The following is a 13060-nucleotide window of genomic DNA, read 5'->3' as shown; positions in this document are numbered from 1 at the left end:
GTTGGAATTGGGGTTATGCTTGGTATCTCTTTGTCAGCTGCACGGACACAGTGAGCCAGAAGACATCCATCCCGGAGGGTTGTGGAGGCTAGATTATGATATATCTTTGAGATGTTTGACAAGGGTAGGGCAGTGGATGTTTTTTTACGTCTAATGCTGAGACTTCTGTTGTTTGTGACCTAAAATGCTGTTCAGTGACTTCAGTTCAATGTTCAATACAATCATTTCTTAGAAGCTGGTGGGTAAACTGTTCTTGTTGGGTCTCAACACCTCCCTCAACACTGGATCTTGGACTTGACAGAGAGAACTCAAGAGAGTCCATGTTGCCAGCAACATCCTTAACTCCATCATGCTGAGCACCGGTGCCCCCCACCCCCCAGGATTCATGCTCCGCCCACTGCTGATGTGCAACTGTACTGCTGGATCCAGCTCTAACCATAGCATTAAGTTTGCTGATGGCATATCAGCGACAATGATGAGACAGCATACAGAGCGGCTTGTGGACTTGTGCGAATGCAATAACTTGAGTCTCAATTTTATGTCCTGCAATTAAAACTCTCCTCTGTTACAGAGAAAACCGTATCGGCCTATCTAATCTTTACTGAAAGCTAAACTTAAAATCTCTAAGGTATACATACAGGCTCAACAATTTGTAAATGTTACTTGCATGCAATATAAATGTATGCATTATATGCAAATATATCCATAGTAATATATTTTTTAAATATTAATTTGTTGTATTTATGATGCAGTACCTCAACAACTGAACAACAGCCTTGGAGAAACTCACTTCAGCAACGATTCGCGAATGGAAATTTCTAGACTATGGATAAGGGGACATGGGACCTTTCATTTTATTCTGTGAACTGAAGTAACACAATGGACTGAAGCTATGGATAAAGTTATGAAAAAAACAGTGTCTTACCTTGCTGGACAAATGAACCGTAGACGAACCACATTGAGTTGTACAAGGTGGTGGACGTGACGGAACCCATCTGCAGCCTGGGAGGGTTCAGCCAGTTCAGCAGATACACCAGTAGGCCGACTAGTATCACTGTGCCAGCAATGCATGCCCAGAGAGAGAAGTCAAATGGAGCCAGGCAGGCAAACATGTCAACTGTCTTCTCTGCCTTCTTCAGAAGAAACCCCACTGAGTAGTCCATGTAACGAGTGGTGAAGTCCACAACGCTCTCCCGTTCTGGTGTAATGGTCAAGGCTGAGATTCCCACATCTGCCCGCTGTAATTTTATGAAACATTATTAATAATAAATTACAGAGTGAGCTTTTTCCAATTAATCCCTTTTGAATATCATCAACTTTTATATTTGTCAAGATGGAAAGTTCAGAACAATATAAGAACTTGTAAAACACATGATTTCCATTCAGTGAGATGCGCCTAATGTACTTTTTGTAATTGGTATTGGCATTTGTATTGGTTTATTATAGTCACTTGGACCAAGATAAATGAAAAACATATTATTTACATGGGATGAAGACAGGTTATTCCATTTGCAAGTAAAGGAAAAGAGAATGTAGAATGTGGTGTTGCAGTTACAGAGAGAGTGCAGTATAGGTAATCAGATAAAGTTCCTGTCATTTCAAAGTTCAATATTCAAAGTAAAATTTATTATCAGTGTACATACATGTCACCACATACAACCCTGAGATTCTTTTCCTCATATTCACTGATACTGCCTAATCCCAAAGATCTATTGATCCTAACTTTGAATCTGTTTAATGACCAAGTCATACAGCCATTTGGGTCAGAGAATGAACAACCTTTGTAAGGAAAAGCTTCCTCATCTTTGTCTTCAGATTACACCTCCTAGAATTCTGGGGGAAAGGAGGGAAGATTTGGCCATTGAATTCCAGAGCTTGGGAAGCAAAAGGCTCAACTTCCAGCACTAGGAATACAGAAGAAAAGGGAGAGGATGTTGTAGGATTCAAATAGGTCGAGGAGAAAAGGAGAGATGAGAAATTGGAAGGATCAAGGACAAGGATGAAAATTTGAAACACAAAATAATCTGCAGATGCTGGAGTCAAAGCAACACTCACAACACGCTGGAGGAACTCAGCAGGTCGGGCAGCATCCGTGGAAAAGATCGGTCGACGTTTCGGGCCAGAACCCTTCGTCAGGACTGTAGGGGGAAGGGGCAGAGGCCCTATAAAGAAGGTGGGGGGAGGGTGGGAAGGAGAAGGCTGGTAGGACCTCAAGGGTGACGTTCTCAGGATTGCTGCCCGTGCTACGTGACAGAGATGGTAAGAATTGGAGGAGATGGCAGTTGAATGTGTGGTTGAGGAGTTGGTGCAGGGAGCAGGGTTTTAGATTTTTAGATCATTGGGATCTCTTCTGGGGAAGGTGGAACCTGTACAGATTGGATGGTTTGCACCTGAACTCAAGGGGGAGCAATATCCTTGCAGGTAGGTTTGCTAGCATGGTTCGGGAGTGTTTAAACTAATTTGCGAGGGGGATGGGACCCAGAGCAATAGAACAGTGAAAGAAGTGCATGGAGTAAAGCCAGATCTAACATACAGAGAGACATGTGGTCGATGTTTAGAGGTCTCTTGTGGGATGTAAGAAATAAATTTGTGCCGGTGAGGAAGATAAAGAATGGTAGGGTGAAGGAACCATGGGTGACAAGTGAGGTGGATAATCTAGTCAGGTGGAAGAAAGCAGCATACATGAGGTTTAGGAAGCAAGGATCAGATGGGTCTATTGAGGAATATAGGGAAGCAAGAAAGGAGCTTATGGAAGGGCTGAGAAGAGCAAGAAGGGGGCATGAGAAGGCCTTGGTGGGTAGGGTAAAGGAAAACCCCAAGGCATTCTTCAATTATGTGAAGAAAAAAAGGATGACAGGAGTGAAGGTAGGACCGATTAGAGATAAAGGTGGGAAGATGTGCCTGGAGGCTGTGGAAGTGAGCGAGGTCCTCAATGAATACTTCTCTTCGGTATTCACCAATGAGGGGGAACTTGATGATGGTGAGGACAATATGAGTGAGGTTGATGTTCTGGAGCATGTTGATATTAAGGGAGAGGAGGTGTTGGAGTTGTTAAAATACATTAGGACAGATAAGTCCCCAGGGCCTGACGGAATATTCCCCAGGCTGCTCCACGGGGTGAGGGAAGAGATTGCTGAGCCTCTGGCTAGTATCTTTATGTCCTCGTTGTCCACGGGAATGGTACCGGAGGATTGGAGGGAGGCGAATGTTGTTCCCTTGTTCAAGAAAGGTAGTAGGGATAGTCTGGGTAATTATAGACCAGTGAGCCTTACGTCTGTGGTGGGAAAGCTGTTGGAAAAGATTCTTAGAGATAGGATCTATAGGCATTTAGAGAATCATGGTCTGATCAGGGACAGTCAGCATGGCTTTGTGAAGGGCAGATCGTGTCTAACAAGCCTGATAGAGTTCTTTGAGGAGGTGACCAGGCATATAGATGAGGGTAGTGCAGTGGATGTGATCTATATGGATTTTAGTAAGGCATTTGACAAGGTTCTACATGGTAGGCTTATTCAGAAAGTTAGAAGGCATGGGATCCAGGGAAGTTTGGCCAGGTGGATTCAGAATTGGCTTGCCTGCAGAAGGCAGAGGGTGGTGGTGGAGGGAGTACATTCAGATTGGAGGATTGTGACTAGTGGTGTCCCACAAGGATCTGTTCTGGGACCTCTACTTTTCGTGATTTTTATTAACGACCTGGATGTGGGGGTAGAAGGGTGGGTTGGCAAGTTTTGCAGACGACACAAAGGTTGGTGGTGTTGTAGATAGTGTAGAGGATTGTCAAAGATTGCAGAGAGATATTGATAGGATGCAGAAGTGGGCTGAGAAGTGGCAGATGGAGTTCAACCCGGAGAAGTGTGAGGTGGTACACTTTGGAAGGACAAACTCCAAGGCAGAGTACAAAGTAAATGGCAGGATACTTGGTAGTGTGGAGGAGCAGAGGGATCTCGGGGTACATGTCCACAGATCCCTGAAAGTTGCCTCACAGGTGGATAGGGTAGTTAAGAAAAGTTTTTTCTAAGTTATTAGCAAATAGACTAGAAAAAGTACTTCCTTCTATTATTTCGGAAGACCAAACGGGTTTTATTAAAGGTCGTTACTCTTTTTATAATATTCGTACATTGTTAAATATCGTTTATACTCCCTCACAAAATGTTCCTGAGTGTGTTATTTCTTTAGATGCCGAGAAAGCTTTTGATAGAGTAGAATGGCCTTATTTATTTAAGGTGCTTGAAATGTTTAATTTTAGCTTGAAATTTATATCCTGGATTAAACTGTTATATCACTCCCCTGTAGCCTCGGTTCGTACTAACTCCTTAAACTCACCTTTTTTTCCTCTCTTTCGTGGTACTCGACAAGGCTGTCCTCTTAGTCCCCTATTATTTGATATTGCATTAGAACCTCTTGCAATTGCTATTCGAGAATCTTCAAATATTACTGGGATAACTCGGGGATTAAAGTCCCATAAATTATCACTCTATGCTGATGATTTACTTTTATATATTTCTAATCCTGAGAGATCCATTCCTGCTGTTTTAGAGTTATTAGCACAATTTGGTCTTTTCTCAGGTTATAAATTAAATCTTAGTAAGAGTGAACTTTTTCCGATTAATAAACATCTTCCCTTATATTATAAATTTCCATTTAAATTGATTAATAATTACTTTTCATATCTTGGGATTAAAATTACTTGTAAACATAAAGATTTATTTAAGACTAACTTTTTACCATTAATAGACCATATTACTCAACTTTCATCTAAATGGTTTCCCTTATATTTAACTTTGATTGGTCGTATTAATGCAGTTAAGATGTTTTTTTTGCCAAAATTTTTATATGTGTTTCAGGCATTACCAATTTTCGTTCCTAAATCTTTTTTTGATAAAGTTGACTCTAAAATTTCTTCATTTATTTGGCAGAATAAGAATCCGAGACTGGGTAAAATACATTTACAGAAAGCTAAGAGAGATGGAGGTTTAGCATTACCTAACTTTAGATTTTATTATTGGGCTATTAATATTCGACATATGAAATTTTGGTTACTTGACCGGGACATACTATCTATTCCTAAATGGGTAGCATTGGAATTACAATCTGTTCAGGGTTATACACTTGGTTCTATTTTAGGTTCCTCTCTTCCTTTTGATTCGAAACGCCTTAAGCAGGTCTCTAACCCGATAGTTAAATATGCTTTGCGCATTTGGTTTCAATTCAGAAAATTTTTTGATCTTAATCAATTCGGGTTAGCGATTCCTATTTTAGGCAACATATTTTTTCCTCCCTCTTTTACGGATCGCGCTTTTCAAACTTGGAAGACTAAGGGTATTTTACGGTTTTTGGATTTATTTTTAGATGGTTCCCTTATGTCTTTTGAACAATTATCTAATAAATATAACTTATCAAGAATACATTTTTTTAGATATTTACAAGTTAGAAATTTCCTAAGTACTATACTTTCTTCCTTTCCAATGCTTCCTCCTATATATATTTTAGATTCGATAATTAACCTTAATCCATGTCAGAAAGGTGCATCGGCTATGATTTATAATATTATTATGAAACTTAGGAAAGCTCCATTTGATAAGATTAGGGTAGATTGGGAACAGGAATTGGGGCTTACCATTTCTGTGGATGATTGGGGGCAGATTTTACAATTAGTTAATACTTCCTCTATTTGTGCTAAACATTCCCTAATTCAATTTAAAGTGGTTCATAGAGCACATATGTCCAAAGATAAGTTAGCGCGTTTTTACTCGCATATTAATCCTTTCTGTGATAGATGTTCGGGGCAGATAGCCTCTTTAACTCATATGTTTTGGTCTTGCCCTACTTTGGAAACTTTTTGGAGAGATATTTTCAATATTATTTCTAAGGTATTAAATATAGATATCTCTCCTCACCCTATTACTGCTATCTTTGGACTACCTAAAATTTCTAGTAATCTTTCCCCTTCAGCCCGTAGAATGATTGCATTTCTTACTTTAATGGCGAAAAGATGTATTTTACAACATTGGAAAGAGCTTAATGCTCCAACTACCTTTTTTTGGTTTTCTCAGACGATTTTATGTTTGAATCTGGAGAAAATTAGAAGTAACCTTTATGATTCTTCATTTAAATTTGAACAGATTTGGGGACCTTTTATTCGATATTTTCATTTAATGTAATATTTACCCTTCTTGTTTTTTTTTCACTGTTTTAATGGAGGTCGGGATTGAGGACGTGATTTTAAGTTTAACTCTGTTTGGTTTCAAGTTAGCCCATTGCTTTGCTTTGCTTTTAGGTAGTTGCACGGTGGGTTTTTTTTTGGGGGGTTTTTTTTTTCTTTTTTTTTCCATTGATATATATAAAATCTAGTATACTATTATGTTATCTTGGTTTCTTATGCTTAAATTACATTGTTTGTAGTATTTTCTTTTTGGTATTGTTATCTTTTGGAATTTTATTGTACTTTAACATTGTATTAATGTTTATATGGCTTACCTTTTTTGTATACTTACTCAATAAAAAGATTTAAAAAGAAAAGAAAACAATATGAGGCTCCAATAAAACAAATTCTCCAACAATAAGAAAACTTATGGGGTGTTAGCTTTCATAAGTCGAGGGATAGAGTTTAAAAGTCGCAATGTAATGATGCAGCTCTATAAAACTCTGGTTAGGCCACACTTGGAGTACTGTGTCCAGTTCTGGTCACCTCACTATAAGAAGGATGTGAAAGCATTGGAAAGGGTATAGAAGAGATTTACCAGGATGCTGCCTGGTTTAGAAAGTATGCATTATGATCAGAGATTAAGGGAGCTAGGGCTTTACTCTTTGGAGAGAAGGAGGATGAGAGGAGACATGTTAGAGGTGTACAAGATAATAAGAGGAATAGATAGAGTGAATAGCCAGTGCCTCTTCCCCAGGGCACCACTGCTCAATACAAGACGACATGGCTTTAAGGTAAGGGGTGGGAAGTTCAAGGGGGATATTAGAGGAAGGTTTTTTACTCAGAGAGTGGTTGGTGTGTGGAATGCACTGCCTGAGTCAGTGGTGGAGGCAGATACACTAGTGAAGTTTAAGAGACTACTAGACAGGTATATGGAGGAATCTAAGGTGGGGGCTTATATGGGAGGCAGGGTTTGAGGGTCGGCACAACATTGTGGGCCAAAGGGCCTGTACTGTGCTGTACTATTCTATGTTCTATGTTCTAGATTCCAGGTGAAGAACCAGTAAGGGGAAAGATAAAGGGGTGGGGGAAGGGAACCAGTAAGGGGAAAGATAAAGGGGTGGGGGAGGAAGAACCTTCCCCCTTCCCCCACCCCTTTATCTTTCCCATTACTGGTTCTTCACCTGGAACCTACCAGCCTTCTCCTTCCCACCCTCCCCCCACCTTCTTTATAGGGCCTCTGCCCCTTCCCCCTACAGTCCTGACGAAGGGTTCCGGCCCGAAACGTAGAGCGATCTTTTCCACGGATGCTGTCCGACCTGCTGAGTTCCTCCAGCGTGTTGTGAATGAAAATTTGAAATTCAGGTATTGATGGACTAACTTCATTCATTGAATCAAAACGGCCTGAGCACAAATCAAAAGCCATTTCTAGAAGAAGGACTTAATGATTAGCACTTCATTCCATGATTGAAACCGTTTAATGACTGCGGTTGAAATATTTTGAATAACTCTATATGTCTACTTCTAACAATGAGCTCATTAAGTATATTATTTATTTGTTCCAGCTGTTATCATGCAAAAAGTGCTCTAGCATAGAGTAATAAAGTGATTAATAAAACAGCACAAATTATCTTGCCAATTCACTAATGTAACAATGAAGGAAATATATTATAAATATTTACAGATTTCATTTGTATGCACCATCTACTTCATTAAAAATGTAATTTTCTTCAATTTTCACCTATGGTTGAAAATATTTTATGAACTAGACACAATATTTGCATTGATAACTTGTTTGACGTGAAAAATTAGGCTAAGGGTTTTTTCTATTTTGTGGAAAGAATCTTAAATACATTTCAAAATAAATAAAAATGAGTAAAATAAAATATATTTACATGATGATCTCAGGTTAAAGTGTAGTTGCCAATGCTTATTTCATTTTTTGTTACACAGAAGGAGGCAATTTGACATATCAGGAAAGTAAATATATGGTCATTTTCCAGAGCAACACATACAAAATGCTGGTGGAACTGAGCAGGTCAGGCAGCATCTATGGAAAGGAATAAAGAGTCAATGTTTTAGGTTGTGACCCTTCATCAGGACTGGAAAGGAAGGGAGAATAAGTCAGAATAAGAAGGTGATGGAGGGGACGGTGTACAAGTTAGAAGGTGATAGGCGATGCCGGGTGAGAGGGATGTTAGTTGGATGGGGGAAGGGTGAAGAAGAGAAGTTGCGCGGTGATACATGGAAAAGGTAAAGGACTGAAAAGGAGGAACTTGATAGGAGAGGAGAGTTGACCATGGGAGAAAGGGAAGGAGGAGGGGCACCAGAGGGAGATGATTAGCAGGTGAGGAGAAGAAAAGAGGTCAGAGGGGAGCCAGAATGAGGAATGGAAAAAGAAAGAAGGTTAAGGGGAAGGGGGAAAAATTACCAGAAGTTAGAAAATTGATGTTCATGCAGTCAGGTTGGAGTCTACCCAGAGAGAATATGCTCCTCCAGCCTGAGTGGAGGTGGGGGGAGAAGGTACTGTAAATGGGAAGGTATAGCAATTTCAGGATTGCTACCAGTGCCACGTGCAGGCAGGTTTAGAAGTAGTGAGATAGAGCAGATCAACACATGGCTGAAGACACGGTGCAGGAGGGAGGGCTTCAGATTTATAGATAAATGGGCAGTTTTCCAAGGAAGGTGGGACCTGTTCCGGTGGGACGGTTTACATCTGAACTGGAGGGGGACAAATATTCTTGCAGGTAGGTTTGCTAGAGAGGCTCCAGTGGATTTAAAATAGATACAAGGGGGGAGGGGAACAAGAGTGTAGGAACAGAAGTAGGGGAGAAGGAAGAAAAAGATGATAGTAAAGTTGTTTGCACCGTTAGTGATAAACACAGAGTAAGAGGTGGAGAATTTCTTAAATACATTTAGTTTAATGCAAGGAGCATTGTAAGAAAGGTGGATGAGCTTAGAGCATGGATTGCCACCTGGAAATATGATGTTGTAGCTATCAGTGAAACATGGTTGCAGGACGGGTGTGATTGGCAACTAAATATTCCTGGATTTCGTTGCTTCAGGTGTGATAGAATCAGAGGGACAAGAGGGGAAGGTGTTGCATTGCTTGTCAGAGAAAATATTACAGCGCTGCTCTGGCAGGATAAATTAGAGGGCTCATCTAGGGAGGCTATTTGGGTGGAATTAAGGAATGGGAAAGGTGTAGTAACACTTACAGGGGTGTATTATAGACCACCTAATGGAGAGCGAGAATTGGAGGAGCAAATTTGTAAGGAGATAGCAGATATTTGTAGTAAGCACAAGGTTGTGATTGTGGGAGATTTTAATTATCCACACATAGACTGGGAAGCCCATACTGTAAAAGGGCTGGATGGCTTGGAGTTTGTAAAATGTGTGCAGGATAGTTTTTTGCAGCAATACACAGAGATACCAACTAGAGAAGGGGCAGTGCTAGATCTCCTGTTAGGGAATGAGATAGGTCAGGTGACGGAGGTATGTGTTGGGGAGCACTTCGGGTCCAGTGATCACAATGCCATTAGTTTCAATATAATTATGGAGAAGGATAGGCCTGGACCCAGGGTTGAGATTTTTGATTGGAGAAAGGCTAACTTTGAGGAGATGCGAAACGATTTAGAAGGAGTGGATTGGGACAATTTGTTTTATAGGAAGGGTGTAATAGAGAAATGGAGGTCATTTAAAGGTGAAATTTTGAGGATACAGAATCTTTATGTTCCTGTTAGGTTGAAAGGAAAGGTTAAAAGTTTGAGGGAGCCATGGTTTTCAAGGGATATTGGAAACTTGGTTCGGAAAAAGAGAGATATCTGCAATAAATATAGGCAGCATGGAATAAATGAGGTGCTTGAGGAATATAAAGAATGTAAGTAGAATCTTAAGAAAGAAATTAGAAAAGCTAAAAAGATACGAGGTTGCTTTGGCAAGTAAGGTGAACATAAATCCAAAGGTTTTCTACAGTTATGTTAATAGCAAAAGGATAGTGAGGGATAAAATTGGTCCCTTAGAGCAGGGGTCCCCAACCTTTTTTGCACTGCGGACCGGTTTAATACTGACAATATTCTTGCGGACTGGCCGACCGGGGGGGGGGGGGGTAGGGTTGCCAATGAACAAGAGTAGCAGTCATATGCGTTGTTTACCCAAAAGACTACAATAACCATGAAGCCTTGCGCGGGCACCAATGCGCAAGCGCGTCGTGACCTGCCGATTCCTCCCCCACCCCCACCCCCAGCAAATCCTTTTTGGCGATTCTGTTTGTCGGGGTGGGTGTTAATCACTACCGGAATATAGGTGATAAGTGGGTAATACACACAATTTTGTTTCTAAAAGGGTTTATCTAACGAATTTAATATTAAACACATAGTGCATATTTTCCTCGCATGGATATAATGATAAGTCAATTATCAGGGGAGCTTGAAGTGTTGAACGAACTTCCAGTAGAAGTGGCAGAAGCAGGTTCAATATGATCATTTAAAGAAAAATTGGATAGGTATATGGACAAGAAAGGAATGGAGGGTTATGGGCTGAGTGCAGGTCGGCGGGACTAGGTGAGAGTAGCGTTCGGCACGGATTAGAAGGGCCGAGATGGCCTGTTTCCGTGCTGTAATTGTTATATGGTTATATAGGTCACTTATAAGTCAATAGCATCATACCATTTTAAGTAATATTTGGATATTAAACACACAGCACATATTTTCCCCGTATGAATATATAAAATCATTGCAACACATCAATATCGCTGAATCAGTGGGAGCCCTGGGCTTGTTTCCCTGCAACAACACTGTCCTATCGAGGGTGATGGGAGACATCGATACTCGAAGGGGGTTCCTGATGTCTAGTCTATTCCGCAGTTTAGTTTTCATTGCATTCAATGCAGAAAACTCCGCTTCGCAGAAAAATGTTGGAAATGAAAGCAATGTTTTCAGTGCTTTCGTAGCTATCTCAGGATACTTAGCCTTGACTTTGATCCAAAATGCCGACAGAGATGTTATGTCAAACATACTTTTCAGCCCGTCGTCATTTGCAAGCTGGAGGAGTTGATCGCCTTCCCGCCCTGATACGGATGACGCGCGGGTCATGATCTCGCATGCGTAATGGCTGATCAGTGGCGGTGACAGGGAATGAGGAAAGGTGCAGCTGACCAAATCATATCGCTTCCTCGCGGCCCAGTAGCGCATGCTTTGCGGCCCGGTGGTTGGGGACCGCTACCTTAGAGAATCAGAGTGGACAGCTCTGTGTGGAGCCAAAAGAGATGGGGGAGATTTTGAACAATTTCTATTCTTCGGTATTCACTAAGGAGAAGGATATTGAATTGTGTATGGTAAGGGAAACAAGTAGGGAAGTTATGGAAACTATGATGATTAAAGAAGAGGAAGTACTGGCGCTTTTAAGGAATATATAAGTGGATAAGTCTCTGGGTCCTGACAGGATATTCCCTAGGACCTTGAGGGAAGTTAGTGTAGAAATAGCAGGGGCTCTGACAGAAATATTTCAAATGTCATTAGAAACAGGGATGGTGCCGGAGGATTGGCGTATTGCTCATGTTGTTCCATTGTTTAAAAAGGGTTCTAAGAGTAAACCTAGCAATTATCGGCCTGTAAGTTTGACATCTATGGTGGGTAAATTAATGGAAAATATTCTTAGAGATGATATATATAATTATCTGGATAGAAAGGGTCTGATTAAGAACAGTCAACATGGATTTGTGCATGGAAGGTCATGTTTGACAAATCTTATTGAATTTTTTGAAGAGGTTACTAGGAAAATTGACAAGGGCAAAGCAGTGGATGTTGTCTATATGAACTTCAGTAAGGCCTTTGACAAGGTTCCACACAGAAGGTTAGCTAGGAAGGTTCAATCATTAGGTATTAATATTGAAGTAGTAAAATGGATTCAACAGTGGCTGGATGGGAGATGCCAGAGAGTAGTGCTGGATAACTGTTTGTCAGGTTGGAGGCCGGTGACTAGTGGTGTGCCTCAGGGCTCTGTACTGGGTCCAATGTTGTTTGTCATATACATTAATGATCTGGATGATGGAGTGGTAAATTGGATGAGTAAGTATGCAGATGATACTAAGATAGGTAGCGATGTGGATAATGAAGCATGTTTTCAAAGCTTGCAGAGAGATTTTGTCCAGTTAGAAGAGTGGGCTGAAAGATGGCAGATGGAGTTTAATGCTGATAAGTGTGAGGTGCTACATTTTCATAGGACTAATCAAAATAGGACATACATGGTAAATGGTAGGGCATTGAAGAATGCAGTAGAACAGAGTGACCTAGGAATAAGGGTGTATAGTTCCCTGAAAGTGGAATCTCATGTGGATACGGTGGTGAAGAAAGCTTTTGGTATGCTGGCCTTTATAAATCAGAGCATTGAGTATAGTAGTTGGGATGTAATGTTAAAATTGTATAAGGCATTGGTAAGGCCAATTTCGAGTATTGTGTACAGTTCTGGTTACCGAATTATAGGAAAGATGTCAACAAAATAGAGAGAGTACAGAGAAGATTTACTAGAATGTTACCTGGGTTTCAGCACCTGAGTTACAAAGAAAGGTTGAACAAGTTAGGTCTTTATTCTTTGGATTGTAGAAGGTTGAAGGGGGGACTTGATAGAGGTATTTAAAATTATGAGGAGGATAGATAGAGTTGACGTGGATAGGCTTTTTCCATTGAGAGTAGGGGAGATTCAAACAAGAGGACATGAGTTGAGAGTTAGGGGACAACAGTTTAGGGGTAACACGAGGGGGAACTTCTTTACTCAGAGAGTGGTGGCTGTGTGGAACGAGCTTCCAGTAGAAGTGGCAGAGACAGGTTCGATATTGTCATTTAAAGAAAATTTGGATAGGTATATGGACAGGAAAGGAATAGACAATAGATAATAGGTGCAGGAGTAGGCCATTCAGCCCTT

At 40.6% G+C, this 13060-nt stretch overlaps 1 protein-coding gene across 2 annotated transcripts in view; it reads right to left on the bottom strand.

Moving 5' to 3' along the window:
* The window catches only part of grid2 (glutamate receptor, ionotropic, delta 2), a 1226075-nt gene that overhangs the window by 205962 nt on the left and 1007053 nt on the right, over positions 1-13060 (bottom strand). For both annotated transcript variants that reach the window (XM_063046850.1, XM_063046851.1), the window contains exon 11: positions 926-1238. In XM_063046850.1, the coding sequence (XP_062902920.1) occupies positions 926-1238 (313 nt within the window). The remainder of the gene's footprint in view (positions 1-925; positions 1239-13060) is intronic.

The sequence above is a fragment of the Mobula hypostoma genome, chromosome 4, assembly GCF_963921235.1.
Source record: "Mobula hypostoma chromosome 4, sMobHyp1.1, whole genome shotgun sequence".
Classification (NCBI taxonomy): Eukaryota; Metazoa; Chordata; class Chondrichthyes; order Myliobatiformes; family Myliobatidae; genus Mobula; species Mobula hypostoma.
The sequence above is the reverse complement of the archived record's forward strand: the minus strand, read 5'-3'. Positions and strand labels throughout refer to the sequence as shown.